The sequence below is a fragment of the Salarias fasciatus genome, chromosome 17 (genome assembly GCF_902148845.1).
Source record: "Salarias fasciatus chromosome 17, fSalaFa1.1, whole genome shotgun sequence".
NCBI classification, from domain to species: domain Eukaryota; kingdom Metazoa; phylum Chordata; class Actinopteri; order Blenniiformes; family Blenniidae; genus Salarias; species Salarias fasciatus.
The window spans coordinates 18557065-18574981 of NC_043761.1; the positions used below are offsets into that span (position 1 = coordinate 18557065).

Below are 17917 nucleotides of genomic sequence, written 5' to 3' on the forward strand. Positions count from 1 at the left end.
CACTTTTTTCTTCTTCTCAGTTTTATTTTATCTCTGGCCGTGCCTCCCCTGAAGCCCTCTGGCGCCCCCCCATTGGAGGCGCGCCTCACACTTTGAAAACTGCTGCTGTAAGTCTATCTCTGACCCTCAAATAGAGAAGACAGGATGGATTCAGTCACGCCGAATTGTGCCTCATACTTACCTTTATTAAGTCAACTTGTGTGTTGAAGGGAAATGTACTTTATCTTGCGTGTTTCAGCATCTGAAGACTGCCCAGTGGGCAGAAGTGTCAAGCCAGCAAAACACGCAATTTAAGTTTCACTTTAATTTTTGTCATTTTTGCGCTCCTTATTTCAGTTTGTGTCTTACACCAGCCTATTCCCCGTGATTTTTCTGATAAAAGCGCCGTGGCCTGTGTGCTTTTTTGACACTCAGCTTGAGCACAGTGTGTAATGTTTGCTGGCATTATGGAAGCAGTGCGTTAACGTGCCCAGCCCTAAAATAAAGAATATATATTTAAAGAAGTAACAAGCTTTTAGGGAAAGTGGAAGGAGTAGATAGAAAGTACCAATATTTGGATTCAATAGTGAGTAAAAGTAAAAAGTTGTCGGAAAAATAAATACTGCTTAAAGTTAAAAGTACCTGAAAATTTTACATTAGTACAGTAACGAAGTAGGCTATTTGTACTTCGCTACTTGCCATCACTGTATAGAACTCAGTGAATTGTGATACTGCTGACATTGATAACATTTTAGTTCTGTTTTCAGGTGTTAGATGTCAAATTTGTCATCATCACCGTTTTCAATCATGTTCCATTTTGTGACTGAGGGTGATTTCCTAAATATCAATCAATCAATCAATTTATTTTTGTATAGCCCAGTATCACAACAACAGTTGCCTCAGAGGGCTTCGAGGGCTTCGAAATACCATCGTCATCTGAAGCAGGCTATTCATTCAGGAAGTCTTCTCCGTAGTCAATGATCTTTCTCATTGCGCTCAGTATCAGTGAATCCATCTCATCGTTTGTTGCGATTTCTGAGCTGTAGTTCCTCACTGGGAAGATGCAGTTCATTGGAATTCCCAGCACAGCACTCACTGCTTTCATCTAAGTTTGAACCAAAAAAATTGAAAAATTTAAAAGTTTATCACAGTCAGATTATTTTAATTTACTTTAATGACTATAATCATGGTCGTCCCCTTGTGCAGATCTGATGCTGCATTGGTCGTCACCAGCTCATGAAATCTCACCATACCTGCTGTTTGATGTGCTTGCTCTTGTAGACATTCTTCAGGTCTTTGTTGACTTCAGGACAGGCTTCATCGATTTTGGTGAGAACAGCAATTTGTGGGATTCCTGCCAAGAAAGAGCAGAAACCATGGCAATTAGTTTATCTCAGAATTTATTTGTGTTTTAAGTTCAGAGGGTTCACCTGTAAACTGTTTCAAATCTCTTCCCAGTGTTCACTGAGTCTTTATTTTTTAAAGAAAGATGACTAAGCTCCTTCAAGTGTTTTGTATTGTGGAAGATATCTCGTCCTCAGTTCGGATGCATCCTCTGCTTTCAACAAGGAAGCTTCATGAGAGGAAAGACATTTGGATCAAGGTCAAGTGTCTGATCTACATCTAGAAACTCAACAGTATTTTGAAGGAAATGAGCTGATAATAAACTGAGTGACCGTCATGAAGAGGACTAGTCCATGTTTCACTCTTTGTGGTGCAGAATATCTTGGTGTCAACAAGTTTGTGGGTCAAACCTTCCATGCCGAAGCAAGAAAGTAGGAACCATTTGTGTTACAACTTTCATGTTTGATATGCTGGTAGAACAAAAGTTTTTGCAATGTAAAGAACATAATGCAGAGGAGTAGGGACTACACATGAAGCTGCAAGTGTTTTCCATGTAATGTATCTCTCCTCAACCACAGCAGCAGAGTTTTTGTAGAGTAACTCACACTGCCAGCCCCAACGAGCATCCAGTCATGTTTTTCATGTGACATACAGGAGGCTTCAGGACAGACATATACGAACATATCCTTGATGCACATTACATGTATTATAAATTTTTCGGCTCCATAACAAATGCAGATTCTTAACTCTCTATGATTTAGCTAAGATGGTGACTATTAAGTGTGGAATTATTTCAACAGTGCATAATCTGAATATCAGGAGAACACAGTCTGTAGTCTGACATTACACTGGTCATGCATTAACACAGTACTGAAGAACCTGATGTGGGATGAGGCACAATGGTATTTCAAAAACATTACATGAACATTGTGAAGTGCTTTGGGGGCTGCTCAAGAGTTGGAAAAGCGCTAAATCAATTTATCTTTTCTAAAATATATATATCAACTCTTACCTAACTCACTGGCTGCTTCTCTGACGTTCTGTATCTTCTGAACTACTTCATCTTCCAATATTGTTGGTGTGTTGGCAGGAACAACACAAACCAGAACATTAACTTTATCTTTTTTAGTTTTTTTTTTTTTTTTTTTTGTAGAAGCGGTCACCCTCAGACAAGGAAGAAACAGGGTTGAACTGAAACAACAACAAAAAATGTTACATCCCATTTATTCCTGCAGTTCTTCAGGTTATTTGAATAATTTGTATTTTTATGACATTTTTGGTCAGAATTTCAAACATTTATGGCAGAACTGTGCTGACTGTTTTTAATAAATGTCTGAGGGAAATTCAAGCAGTTATCTTACCGTGCATCCTTCTTTGACATTTCCCGTCAAGATCAGTTTGATGTCTTCTATATTTACCCCTCCCTTGTCGCTCTTCTCAATGCCCATGGTGTCACTGAAGATGAAGGGATAAAAGGATCCACGCTTTTCTTTCTGGATTTTATAAATTTTGTGCTGAAAAGTAAAAAGTCACAATGTAATGACAATGTCACCATCTGCTCTCAGGTCAGCTTCTCACTCCCACACTAGTTTTTCTCTGTGTAACTTTTCTTTTGTTTTTTATGTTTTCTGTAATCAGTAGATTACAGATCCTCCAGGTAAAGACAGTGTCTGTCAGGACCCTTCATGTCCCGCTCCTCTGGTCAGGTCTCCCATCCTCTCCTGTGTCCTTGTCCTTCACTGTGTGTCTCATCAGTCCCACCTGTTGTCTCTGTCGGCCTCACCTCATGTCTTCCCTATCCTGCCCTGCTGTCTTTGTTGCCGCATTGTGTATCTGTTTGTGTACATGTCAGTCAGTGCAGTCAGTGCTCTCCTCGGTGTCAGCCCAGTTCCTGTTTATCCTCGTGTTTATAGAAATAAATGAGTTTCTCCAGAACCCCGCTGCCTGCATTGGTCCTTCAACTTGCACCCTGACAGTGTCTAAACTGAGAAGTTCTCCATCTTTACACAAATGCTGAACAGTACATGTTAATAACAAAATGAATGAATACATTTTAAGTTTTCAATATATTCAAAAGTCTTTCCATACCTGTTTGGTAAAACTGTATCCATAGCCAGTGTCTGCCAAAGCTCGAGTTGAAATTTTTCCTCGTAGAGCGCTGTCAACAGAGTTGATGAAGCTGGACTTTCCAAAGACTGGTGGTCCATGGAGCAGAACTCTGAGATGTTTAGCTTCTGAACGAGGCTTAAACTTTTTCACATAATCAAGGTCTTCTTCTCTTTTCCTGTTCAAAATAAGATTAGATCAGGAAGAAGCAGATACTCCATGCCCACATTTTTCTAACCCTACAAATGTTGTATTACAGAAGTGTTACACTCCCCTAAACACTCACCCCCATGGTTCGTCTCTCCATGGTTTATCAAAAGCTGTCAAGACAAGCACATCTGCATAAATCACATTTTCTCACAATATCTGGCAATTAGCACTTGTTTTATATACTAAAGTGAATTTTGTATTTTTTGAGAAGTAGAAATTGACTTACTACGTGAAGTTGGAGGTGTGGGATCTTGTTTTGACTTGGGAAAAAAAAACCCAATTTATATGAATAAAAGTTTCCACCAGCAGAAACTCACCTCGATCAGGATTCACATTTGAACATTTTCACAAAACTGCTGAACACATTCAAATTAATCATCAAAAAAAATAGAAAGGTAAACAGCAGTCTTACCGATGAAGAACCCATGGTGAAGGAAAATGAAGCTGTCTCTGGAAAGCAATGAGATGTTTTTACTGAAGTAAATTTCAGGTGAAAAATGTCCAGTAAAATTGTGAAGCTGTTGATGTCTGTTTACCTGAAGCCAATGCTCAGTGTGCTCAGTCCACAAATAACTGATGTTTAACAAACTGTCGATACTTTCAGTTTCTTTTATGTCACATGATTTCAAAGAAAGACTGAGGGTGCAAATGTGGCAGAACGAGTGGTGAGGTGAACAGAAAGCAAACCATAGACAAGGCCACCTGGGGACTTGCACCCCAGGATTTCAAATAACCAATACAATTCCCCCAGAAGAAACCAAAGACCCGCAGGTTCAAATAATCCACTGGAACCAAGGACGTGATTTCAAATTAAAACAAACTTTATTGAATCCAAAATGTTAAAATCAGCAGACTAACTCAAAATTAACTAGGGGTTGAGGCCTGCCAAAGAAACTGAACTGGACAGAGCTGGGGCTTACCGGGACAGCGGTAACAAAAGAGGGGAAGGATCCAAAAACACATCACCTGTGACACAGCAAACAAAAAGTGAAAAAGGGACCACCACCAGGGAACCGCTGCCGCTCCGGAGCTCAGCACCTGGCAAAAGAAAAGAAAACGACAATTAAACTCAAGTAACAATGGCAGCCCTCATACCTCAAAAGAATCCAATACCTAAACAATATTCAAAGGAAAAAGCAGCACAAAGTATTTTATATAGAATGACAAAAACAGAAATAATTACTAAATACTAAAAACAATGAAGAAAAGGAACTGAAAACAATGAGACAAAAGTAATCACTAATGAGCTCAATACAATGGATGAAGCAGAAAAAGAAAGAAAATCAAGAGAAGTGGTGCGTCTGCATTGATAAAGTCGGCAGAGCCGGCCACCTGAATATGCTTCTAGGCTCTGTCTAGGCGGGCAATCCCCATTGAGAAGGCCAGACCGTCCATCAGGACACTGGAGCAGTAGGGTGTACAGAGGAGCCCAAGGCACAATGATTCGATGCCCAGTACATCAGACAAGGCAGCCAAAGGAGCAATTGCAGCTGATGACTGCACAACAGTAACACAAATCATGAAATTATACTAAAACATAATGAAATGAATCTAAACAATAAATCACAATTCCCTACTGAGGAGGGATTGACACACCTGGCAGCATGAAGAAGAGCACACACAGCTCACCCGGGGTCTCGTTTGATGTGGTAGCTCCCGGCCTCTGTTGATCTTGTGTTTAAGGCCTGTTCTTGTGCAGCCATGACCACTGCCTCTGTGTTCTTTCAGTCCAGCCACCGGTATGTTCTTTCTGTGTCAGCTACTTCTTCAGTTTGTCGGTGGTACATGCCATGTAGGGGTTTGTCTTTCCATGATCCCTCCTCTGGCTCCTCTTTCTCAAGGGGTTTCACTTGGCTGAGGCATTCACTTAGCAGGCTGTCATTGGGGCCCATTTTCTGGACATATTCTTGGAGGGATGGTGTTTTTTCCTGGATGGTGGCTTTGACAATCACCAGTCCTCCCTCACTTCTTTGTGTGTACAGCCTCAGGACAATGGACTTTGGGTGCAAATCTCTGTTCGCCCCTTCAGTAGTGACAATCCTAACTCTTTTGTTTTTTTTATTTTTTGTTTCGTTACTTTATTTGCTCTTCACCATGTCCATGGTACGGAGCACAAACATCTTACTGACAAACAGAAAGACACACACTTCAACACAAAAGATGAAGAACCTCTTTCAAAAAAGCACCCAATTTACAAATAGTTCTCGTGTTTGTGGACTGAAATAAACAAGTCATCTTGTACATGGAGTTTTTTTTTGTACAATATGTAACAAAATATTTTTCTGTTAAAACACTTTATTTCTCTATTTGTACACTCAAGCACGACATGCAGGTTGTTACTCACAGAATTAGCATTACATAGTTTACAGATTCTTGGTTTTCTTTCCAGTCCTTTGTACCTACCAATGACCTTTGGAATCCTTATGTGTTGTAAAGTTGCAAATGGCCTGCCTATACCTAACATTTTCACAAAGTAAATATTTCTCTAAATTGTAATTTTCCGTTATCTGTGCGTAAAAGTCGCAGGAAGTCATTTCTCTAATTTCAGTTTGCCACTTTTGGATGTGTTGGTCTTTCAGTATTCGTTCAACAGTCAGTTTGAGCCAGAGGATGGAGCTGAATGATGGCAATGGCCGAGTGATCCCTTGTCTGCTCGGTCCCCCAAGCCAGTGTGCCGTAGATATGTCACTTTCCTTAATCCTCGTACCTGTGGCCGCTGCTAGATTGCGAACTTTCTCCACGAGCTGGTCCTCAGTTTCCACCGCTCCAATGGACTCCTCTTCAGTCCCAGTAATGCGTATATTCTCCTTGCGGCTGTACTGCTCCAGCTCGTCATCTTTGTAGCGAGTTTCCACTGTGTTCTTGTTAATTCGGCTACAGTCCACTGATAACATGAGCTGCTTTTGCTCCGCTTTCACCACTGCAGGAACTGCCGCTTTGATAGTGATTAGAACTACTTTTGTGAGCTCCTCTGTTCCAAAGTCATTCATTATAAAGTCACTTTCGGCATCCACAGCCGCCACAATGTCCGTATTCAAGGCCTCCTCTCGACTTTCTCCTCGCATGTTTGTGATCATTCCGTCCTCCTCTTCACTTGTTTCAAACCTGTTGGAGAGAAATACTCCAGCCTGCCGTTGCTTAGGGCGAGCACCGCTGTTGTGGTTACCGCCACCTGGCCGGCTCCTGCGGGGCAGCGCCTCCACCTCCACGCCGTGTCCTGAACGAGTCGAGCCCGGGAGCTCCTTACTCCCTCCTCCGGTCTCTTCCTTGCAACTACTCATGGGCGCACGAGTCTAGGGCATTCTCTTTTCCCTTGGTTCTTTAGCGTTTTTCCTTGTTGCAGTTTTTTCTTTGATTGTGTTCCTCGTGACTCTCGGTACAGAAGTTGTCATTTGTTTAACCCGGACAGTCTAATTTCAGTTACACGGCTTGCTTATCCACAGACACACATTTAGATGGGTGCTAGAACCACTCAAACCCAACTTTAGTGCTGTTAAATGTCCAAGTACAGGTATATGAAGAAAGTATATTACTTAGTGAGTCAGCAGAAACTCTCAGCGTCATGTTCCTGCCGCCATCTTGGATGGCTCCTCCTCCTCCTCCTCTTCACACACGCGGTCTCCTTGATACCATCCACCCACACTTGTCTAGTCCAGATGACATCCCGAAGTCATTGCCGTATATCAGTGTTCCTCAAACCAGACCAGAATGAGCCACTGTGGCTACTAGTTTTTGTTCCAAACAAGCAAGAGCACACTACATTCCACCTATTTCACCAAGTCTATAGGTGGACTCACCTATACTCACAAGAGTCCACCTATAGATTTTGATCGCGAGGTTAATTAGCTCTGGGTTTAGAGTCAAAACACGACCTTAGATATGTCAAACAAGATGATATTGCAAATTTATTGCCTGTTATTTGACATAGAAAACTTTTGGATGCATTCAAACTGGGTATGTTTGCTTACTTAATATTTCATTATACATCATAATTCATTAAAAACAATTAAAAGTTGTGTGATTTCATACTTTGGTCAATTTTAGAGACAGAGATCGTCACCTTGAACATTGGCATCCTGCCTTCTCCCACCACTGCCGACAACAGTGATTCTGCATCACTTTCCAGTCATTCTGCCTCCCTGTCACGATGCGAGGTGGAAGGACCCAGGCGCAGGCAGCCAGGCGGAGTTCAAAAGGGTCTTTATTTTCCAGAAGAACTCAGGAGGTCAGGAAACCAGGAACTCAGGAAACTCAAAAAACACAGCTGGTCCAGGCCAGGACACGCAAACACACGGACACACCCACAAGGAGCTGACAAGACACACCAGGACAGCAGGGCTTATAAAGGGGGCAGGACAGGTGCAGCACATTAGGTAGTTAACGAGACAGAGATCAGACAGGAGAACAAGAGGAGCAGGCAGGTGACCAGGCAGGAGAACATGAGGGAAGACAAACAAAACAGGACCCGAGGGCCCCCACGTGGCCGCAGGGGCACAGGGCGTGACAGTCCTCCGTGTTTTCCTGCTCAGCATCTTCACAATTTTCCAGTCCATCCACCTCATCTCTGGCTCCTTCCTGCTCAGCATCTAATGTAACAGAAGACATCCAGCCCACCTCTCACATGCAGAAGACATGGCCAGAATCTTTTCAGGTGCCATGGAACCAAGCAATTATAAAAATGAGAAAAATAAATACACAAAAGGATAGGGTGAGCAGGAGGCGACTGAGACTCAAAGGGCACCTCCTCCTGGTATCAGATCACCTAAACCACCTGCTCCTTTTAATGCACAGTCCAGTACACACAAATCCATTAACAGCACATACAAATAAGCATAAGAATAGCAAGAGGTGGACTGGTGTTTGAAGAGTACCCTCTTCTGACATCAGTATCCAAATCTTGCCCCTTTTAATGCATAGTGCAGGACACCAACAAGTACATTTTTTTTGCATATTTTAAAACTGACTTAATCTGCTCGATTCACAGACGTACATGTGTGGCTGTACGAACGGTGTATCGTAATAATGAAGGGAATAGAAGTGGCTGTGCCTGGTGTCAATAATACAATGCAGCATTGTAACATAAGTTAATAATTTCATAGAAGTTTTAATTCGATTCATAGTGCGCATCAGCTTGGTGCCAAAGAAACTTATACATCCTTTACAACAAGAAAGTACTTACGATCATATTGAGGTTTTTTCCAACGCCTTAAGTATGATATATGGAAAGAGGGTTATATGTGTCTTGTAAGTGTCAGTGTCCAATATCCTTACCACTGTTGGTATGTACTGTATTTACCATTGCTGGTATTGATTAATATGTATACCATTGCTGATATTGTTTGATATGTATACCATTGTTGGTATGAAATTGTTGAAATTGTATAGTTATGTTACCATGGTAATGTTAGCACTTGAACATCTAATATCTGGTATAAAGTGCATATGCACAATTAAGTTCAAGATGCTAAATTCAGCTTGTTTTGTTCTTGTTCTGTTGGCAGAAGTGGCAATGAAGATCATTATGATTGAGAAAATGTGGAGTAGGGAGGGGGTTATCAAAAGTTTTTTCTTCTTCCCACTCCCTTTCAGGCAGCCTGATTTAACGTACCCCACTGCGCAAAAAGACGTTGAATCAACGTCTTCTTAAGGTAATTTTCGGACGTCCCAACAAGGTACCCACAAGGTGCAGAATGTAACGCCAGATGACGTCTTTATTTTTACGTAATTTCGACGTCGGGTATCGACGTCACCAGGACCTCCAGACAAGGGCCAATTCTAGTCCAAATCGGGTCATTTAGGGACGTCTTCCCAACGTCTTTTTCGAAATTGAATTGGACCTCTCCTGCCCCTCCTTACCTCAGTAGTGCAGCCAGGCACGCTGACGCTCAAGCCCCTCCCCAACCCCACCCCCCAGGTGCTGCCGTGAAATGTATTCTATCCAAAACTCCATTTGCTAAACGAGTTAACCATAGAGGACTAGCAAACAGGTCAATTCTTATCCACAGACTGGTTGAATTAAGATAGCCGATTTTCAAAGCAAAAAAGTTAAACCAGACAGCTTAACACCCAGCAGTGGTGGCATTTAAAGAAAATTAAGGGTAAAGGGTTCTTGTATAGACTGATTCAGAACTGAAAACCATTTTCAAATGAAATCACAATTCAGTAGAATCAATTTTCCAGTTTTCAATACAGAGAGCAATAAAAGAGTAATGAAAGTAACATTTTTTTCATTCTTTAATCGAGAATACAATAAAAACAAATAGTAACATTCGGTAGAATCCAAGTTTTCCAGAGCAATACAATAATATATTCACAATTTTTCCATTTTAATAGAGAACACAATAATAAAAAAATAGCAAAATTCAGTAGAATCAAAATTTTCCAGAGCAATACAATATATTCACAAATTTTCCATTTTCAATAGAAAATAAAAAAAAAAAGTAACATTCAGTAGAATCCAAGTTTTCCAGAGCAATACAATAATATATTCACAATTTTTCCATTTTTAATAGAGAACACAATAATAAAAAAAATTGTAACATTCAGTGGAATCAAAATTTTACATACAATAATATAGTAACATCTACTATTCAAATACAAAACAAACAAAAAAAACTCTACAACTCTGAACAACTCTACTTGTGAAAGTGAAGGAATCAAAAGAAATGGTCCTCAAATGTGGTGGTGGTGGTGGTGGTGGTGGTGGGGGGTGGGGGGGTGGGGGGTGGGGGGGCAGAACACGTCTGGAGGAGAGGTTGACACAGCAGGCCATAGCAACAGAAGCATAAAGCGTAAGTGTGACTCCTTATAAAACTCTCAGACGTCTCTGTGGCGCATGCTTCAGGTGGTCAGCGATGGTTTGCTTGATGAGGTCTTCTGTTGCCGCCTTATCAAACCTCATAACTCCTTCTGCAAGAGTAGAAAAGACAAGTGATATTAAAGCTCGTGTCCGGAGTTTTGGAAGAGAGAGGTTTTTTTAATCCAACGTCTCGAGGTCCCCCCTCCCTCTGCTTTCATGAGCGACCAAGCCACGCCCCTTTAATTGTACAAGCGAATTATCCGTCGGGTGAAAATGAGAGCCTCCGAGTCCTCCAGCATCCGACACATTTAGCTGTCTACAGCGGATGTTCAGCAGACAGTGGATATACCCGAGGTAAGCGCGGCGGCTGCTGCGTTGCTAACTCACCTCTGCTGGGTGAGTGCGCGTGCTCTCTGGCTGCGTGCACATGTTGATTGACAGCATGACAAGGTGGAAGCTCGAAATCTATTGGCTGATGCTGACCAGTGCATTTTTGGATGACATGGGGGTCTATGAGACGAAGGCGGGGATCATAAATAAATTTTTATATTGCTTTATGCTAATATTATAGTTAAGTATCGAACCAGACTGACACATTTAAGCTCTGTTGAAAAATGATACATACATTGGAAATGAATGGAAAATCCGGACACGAGCTTTAAGAAATCTGTCATCCCCTATGCCCATGCATCCAATACTGGATCAATAAGCATCAGCAAATATTAAGACGGTACAACTAGTCTGTCTGACAGATGTAACGTGAAAGACAAGTAAATTTCCAATTTGAAAGCAGCCAAAGTTCATTCTACAATATTACTACTGCAGAGCCTGTGCCCGTATTGTGTTTTCTGTCAGCTGGAAGATGAAGAAAATGTTTTGAATTATATGACAACAGCAGACACGTGCGCACATGAGACATTGTCTTTAGTGCAAATGAAAATAAGAGAAGTGTTAGGCCTATGTATAGGCCTACACCAATACTGTCCTACTACTAAAACATCACTGACCCAAATATGTTCATCAAGTTGGGTATGGAGCAGTAGCGGCCCGTAGCGTGGGGCGCAGGTGGTGAGAGAGCTTGTTTTGTCCACCCACATTGCCAGCCGCGGGCGGTGCGGTGTTAATTCACTTCTGCATTGACGGGAGTGCTCGTTTCGCATTCAAGGCGCATTCCAAACAACACAACAGGTAGGCAACGATGATTTTTACTAAACTGGTTTCCTCAACACTGCCAGCCTGGAATGCGCGGGTATGGAAACAAGCGCTCCCGCCACCTCCACCGGCCGCTACTGGTATGGAGCTGCAGTCCCTGTTCCTGTCAGTCATGAGGGAAAGTCATGTTTGCAAATGGATTTCACCTAGAACAATTGTCACTTGTCAGAGGAAAGTATGAGGAAAACAAAGCTAAGGAGAAACTTGTAGCTGTTGTTGAACTTCCTATTGGAGACTGTAACGACTGAATTGCAAGCGAAATGAGGACGATAGAAATAAATTCAATGGCTACTGTCAAAAACTACAGGAAGAAGTAAATACCCCAATGACCCATCATTTTCCCACATTCTACTTTCGCAAGGGGGAGGGATTGTATGCAAAATGGGTATATTGCGATTTATATTGGATTTGTCTAATATCTTTGGTGCTGTATGTCGTAACAGCTTGAAACTGCACTGCAACCCGCAATACTACAGGGAATGCACCCTCCAAATTGTAGATCATTCAGTGGAGATAGGTGTAAGACACTAAAGACAGAGATTTGCTGCATTATTAGGTAGATATGGACTTACCTTGTATTGCCTTGAAGATTCTTGTGCCCCTTAAAGCTCTTTTGTCCTTGTGGCCCTTGCCCATCATATTAAATTGCGCCATTAGGGTGTTCGAGAACAGCCTTTACAAAAAAAAAAAAAAAAAAAATTAGGAACACAACTTATAATACTTTTTGGCTGACCGACTTTGAGGGCATTACAAGCATGTTAGAAATTTACAGTCACTTAAAATATTTTGAACATGCAAATTAACAATCTGCAGATCTGCTCCCTAGCCATGACACTACAGCTACCAGCTACTTAAATATTACCAATTACATACTTCAAGTTCCTTCTAGTATAGTTGACTACTAATAATAACTTGAAATACATAGCTGGCAATACTGCTGTGTAGCTGGCAGTTGTAGCCCAATGGTTAGGAAGCAGGTATATAGATCTGTTCAGTGTGCAAAATGTTTACCAGCCGTCAGCATAAACACACCTGTCAAGGACTTTTCGGACGCACTCTTTTGGGTCCCTTCCTCCTACTCTAGCCAGACGCTGCACCTGTTGGAATATGCATCCTAAGTGCTCGGCAATATGTCTTCACTTCAACGCTATTGACTAGACATTTTCAGATTTGTAAAAACCCACCATGTGTTCAAAGTTACTCTCGTCAGTGAGATGCTCCTCCTCCTCGTCAAACTGCTCCATGGTCTCCATCCTGACGATGTTCCTGACGCGTGCTGACGTGTGCTGGGAATCCTTATCCCGAAGCTCAAGAAGCAATGTTAAAACCTTTTTCTGAAACACTGAAACAATCCCAAGATTATTGCGATTAGAATACGACTCCAAAAGGACAGATAATTAAGTGTTAAAAAAACACGTAGTTTCTGTAGGGAGAGATAGATCAATGTCCAGGGAGGTTATTTCATACTTTTAATCCAAAACTCATTTTTGCAGTCACATCTGCATGATTAACATTTGATACAATCAATAATACTAGACTTACCCTCCTGAGGCAATGGGAACGTCCAGGTTCTGACATCTGAAAACGCAGAAATGTTGAGTTAGAAATTGATCATGGACAAACTGAACAGACTTGGGCTACAAAAGAGTACTATTCAGCAATCAGGCGTGCATTAGTACAAAATACTTGATTGCACAGTGCTTTCATTAAATTGAATTTAAACTCACCATATCTGGCATAGCGAGACGTGGACGGGCGTCTGTGTAAAGGAGACCTGGATCGGCGCCTGGTGGAGTGAGACCTGGACGAGCGCCTGGTGGGGTGAGACCTGGACGGGGGCCTGGTGGAGTGAGACCTGGACGGGCGCCTGGTGGAGGGAGACCTGGACGGGGGCCTGGTGGAGGGAGACCTGGACGGGGGCCTGGTGGAGTGAGACCTGGACGGGCGCCTGGTGGAGGGAAACCTGGACGGGGGTCTGGTGGAGTGAGACCTGGACGGGCGCCTGGTGAAGGGAGTGCTGGACAGGCGTCTGGCAGAGTAAGCAACTTACAAGCCACTTTGACCCATTAGTGAGTGTGTGTTTGGCTAGTAAGATTAACATCTACTAGCCATTTTGGCTGGTGATAAAAAAACGTTAATTTAGAGCTCTGATTGCATTGTATTCGGCACAGAATACACAAAAATACAGAAAAAAGGCACAAAAATGTCAACAAGCATACCTGGAAGCACACCTTTCTGCTTCGGGATGTTCACTCATGTCTGCATTAAGAAGGGGAGGCAGCTTGGCTGGAGGCTTAGGGAAGCTTGACACGGTTACACCTATTAGAAACACAAGTATCAATAACAAATTACTTATTGTAGTTATTTACAAATACCCATGCAAAACAGAAACGTCATAAAAATGTATATGCTTCATTCCAGAACCATTTTAGAAAATCATTATAGACTGAAGATAATACCTCTGTTGTTTTCCTGATCAGATTCCGAATTATCTGTAAATATGAAAAATGTTAATTGTATAAAATTTGATGCCCATTGTCAGATTACACAATCATCTATGTTATATGAATGCCTGCCTTCCATGCATTGTATGAATGTCAAGAATAAAATGCTATACCATTTTCTAGGAAGTCCTCCGGAATGCTTTTCCTCCCGCTGCCTCTTTTTTGCAACCACCTCATCGTCCTCGTCATCCTCGGCCTGGCTCGTCATGTTATAAAGAGCACATTCTCTGCGCTTTGCTATGATTCAATAACAAAACAATCATTAACATCTTTGAAAACTAATTCATCTCGGTCATAATTATTCAAACAGATTAGCTACACACAAGCTCAAAGGAGAACTTCTGCCAATTTCAATATGCTATTTGCTCGTCGTCTGCTGATGTTGCATAACCTTTTGAATGTTATTGGGAATAAATTAAGATGTTTCTTGGAATGTAAACATACTCTGCCCCCATTACAATGACCAGGCTCTTGGAAACGGCTGAAAAGAAAGAAAAAAAAAATTCTCTGGTGCTGACAAGTCCAGGGTAGTCCAAGCATTACAACTGCATGTCAAAATTTGCAGAAGTTATCCTTTGTCTCCTTGGATGAATCAACTTTAACACAAGCAGCCACAACCACACTTGCCTGAGGTCATCTTTATTTTCACTAAAGGGAAGACGAGCCAGTCCTCCACTGGTTCCACCCGCTCCCTTATAGCCTTTTCTGTTTTTGTTGCATTGTAGCTGCAAGGCCACCGAACAATTCTTTTTTCAATATCTATCCAGTTCTCTGGGACCACGCCTTCCTCCTCCCGGTCTCCCTCTTTCCACACAGCCCTTGCATACATGACTGGAAAGGACAGAACACATTTGCAGTGACATTATCATCTACATTTACACGAATAAAGTAGTACATGAACAGTGGTTCTCAAAATTATTTGAATTAAAAATCCAAGCAAAGAATCCAAAGGGACCCTTAGACACATTGAAAGTCACTGCAGGTCAAAACAAAAAACAATAATTGTAATGTTACATGTTTGTTAGAATGTTAGATGTTAGAATGTTAGACTCAGAACTTACAAAGAATCTAATAAGGAGTAACAAAACCACAAATGACTACATTAGAGGGTTAGATGACAAGACAATAGAGTTGGCAGATGTGCAGAATACGGATGAAGGTTACTGGGGGTGAAGCCTGTTATGGAAAGAGGTGAGGAACGAACAGTGATTTATGGTTAGGGTGAAATGAAGGAAATGCAGGTAGCCGTCACTGAGAAAGGAAAAAAAAAAAACGGAAAAGGTGATCAACAGTGATCTCTGGTGGGTTCTAGATAACATAAATAAAAAATTAACCTTCAATTTCAGTGCTCCAGGGAGTGACGAAGGGGCATGAGGACAAACCCACCAGCTTCTTGAGGTAGGCAGGCCACCTTCCGAAACAGGTCCCGCTCAAGCAACTGTGCATTTGTCATCCTGACCTGTCCGTTTCTTGTGCACACTATATCGAGCAGTCCAGAGCTACAGGGTTGGCTAAACAATGGTGACGTGTGACGCTGGTGCAGGATTTCGCATTCAAAAGAACCATCTGCATTCTGCTGTCGAATGAAGGCGAATCGTTGATCTTTCAAAAGAAAGTAACAGTCCTTTGCTTTGATGGAAGAGATCTTTTTAGGCTTTGTAGTGCTCATACTCATGTCTGAGTGTTCCAGTTCCGCCAAACGCCTCGTCACCTGTTCCAGAGGACTTCTTCCACTCCTGACATGCTTCTTAATTTTCTGGAGGTAATTTTCAAAGGGGAAACATGACACTTCATTTAATGAGCACTGGAAGTGGCGGACATCTTCGTGGAGATGCGTTAATCCATGTACATTGTACACTGGGAAGGTCTCACCATAGAGGTGAGCACTGTTCCTGACAAAGTGCTGGAGCAGGTCTTGGGCATACTGGACATAACCATTGCGAATCCTGTCATCTGACTCCAGCAGTATTGACATAGCCACCGTCAAGGACACGAAATGTTGGTACAGTTCCGGGGACAACACGTTTTTCAGCACGACAGGTCCAGTGTAGAGGCGAAACTGCCTGAGTTCAGTTGCTTTCCATCTGTCAAGCTCGTGTAAAGCTCGGGGCTGTCGGGCAAAATCGCTGGGCATCTTGCCTCTCAGAGCAACCAGTTTCTCAGAAATGGTTTCCTTTTGTCTTGCTGATAACCGACAGGTTGTCGGGCCCTGTGTCAAGTACACCAACATGCGTCTCACCACACCCAAGCAGACCATGTGCATGTAGTCCAAGACAAAAGAGGTAATGCAAGGCACTCCAGCAGCAATGAAGGGGCTGACTCCTTGCTGGTGGTTCTTGTACTCCCATTTAGAGAAACCATCATCCGTACGGGAAGTGCATTCATGATGGGTGAAAACTACTCTTCCCTCAACACGGGTACCCCTGGTGATGCATCTGTCGCAGCTCTCATATGAAGTATGACCCTTGATGCATTTCAGAAACGCCCTAGCTGGCGCATCACAGACCAAGGAGACAATGGTGACAGAGTAAGTCTGGCCTTCAAAAGTTATGCCATCTTGTTTGAGGTGAGCATACTCAGTCAGGAAGTCTCGAAGGTATTCCTCAACAGGGCTAGGCTTCTTTGACCCACTAAAAATGGCAACAATAAATGGATCAAATCTGCCACACTTCACCAGTATCGGCCAGCACTGCACTCCACTACTTTTAAATAGTGGTACACCATCGATGTTTACACTGAGGTGCACATCATGCCCCTCCAGGTGTCTCAGGTAACGAAGGATGCCCTTCTCCAGCCCGTAATACTTATACTGGCCGCCACATTTGGGTTCTGTCACACTTGTCTGTGGTGTACTGAGGAGTGTTCGGCAATCCAAAGGCAATAGGTGGCCTTGCTTCCTTAATATTGGCAATAACCCATTGATTGCTCTGTGTGTCAATTTGTGTTCCAGTGCCCACTGTCTTAGTTCTTCCTCAAAGCTGCTTGTCACTTCAGGGTCAGCGATCAACGATTCAGATTCAGAGTCAGTACAGTCAAAATCAGTCTCAAAGTCGATGCTGTGTGGTGCCCCAGGTGCACTAACATTCACTGACCCTGAAGGACCAGACTCACTGTCTCCAGCTACACTTGCAGCCCTTGGATTCTCGCTAGCACTATCCTGGTCGCTACTGTCTGAACGTCTGAGAAGTTCGTGTAGGTCTCTTTTGAGTTTCCGGAATTTTTTTATTCTGTGGGTCATCTGAAAATGTAAACGTGCACTATTAGCTTCATGTAACCTTTAAAAAACAAAGACTGGACATTTGAGTGTATGTGATAGTTGTATCCACCTCAGTTGTGTTTGGCTGTCCGTCCGAAGTCAGGCTGTCCACCTGAAGGAAAGGCAGAGAACAGTTTTAGAAAGTTTCCTTGTAAATGTGACAGAAAGTAGAAATGGTCATTGCACGCGCTCACACCTGCACGTGTGAAAACACACACAAACATTATATATATGTATACACACACACAAAGAAGAAGAAGATGATGTTTGCAGTTCAGAGATCATCATCTTCTTTGGAGCGGGTGGCAACCAACAACTTTGGTGCACAGCGCCACCTACTGTGTCTCTTGGTGAATGTACTTCAGTTTACAGCCTTATCACCGTATTCACTTCAGAGATCTGTAAAACCTAAACAGCATGTGTCTTGTGACACTGGGCTGTTGTGGCGGAGTGGCGTGAGTGGACATGAGGAAATATTGGAGATACTAATGAGTTTTTGGACGATGA

At 42.4% G+C, this 17917-nt stretch overlaps 2 protein-coding genes across 2 annotated transcripts in view; both read right to left on the reverse strand.

Annotated features, from left to right (window-relative positions):
* The window catches only part of LOC115403871 (interferon-induced protein 44-like), a 391401-nt gene that overhangs the window by 129916 nt on the left and 243568 nt on the right, over positions 1-17917 (reverse strand). The gene's annotated exons all lie outside the window — the stretch shown is intronic.
* LOC115403858 (RNA-binding protein rsd1-like) lies at positions 10316-14393 on the reverse strand. The gene is made up of 9 exons (XM_030112883.1): positions 14268-14393; positions 14110-14142; positions 13870-13969; positions 13378-13667; positions 13193-13228; positions 12835-12992; positions 12683-12747; positions 12223-12323; positions 10316-10548 (listed from the first exon to the last, which is right to left on the reverse strand). The coding sequence occupies exons 1-9, from the start codon at positions 14341-14343 to the stop codon at positions 10445-10447; spliced, it is 963 nt and encodes a 320-aa protein (XP_029968743.1). The 5' UTR covers positions 14344-14393; the 3' UTR covers positions 10316-10444.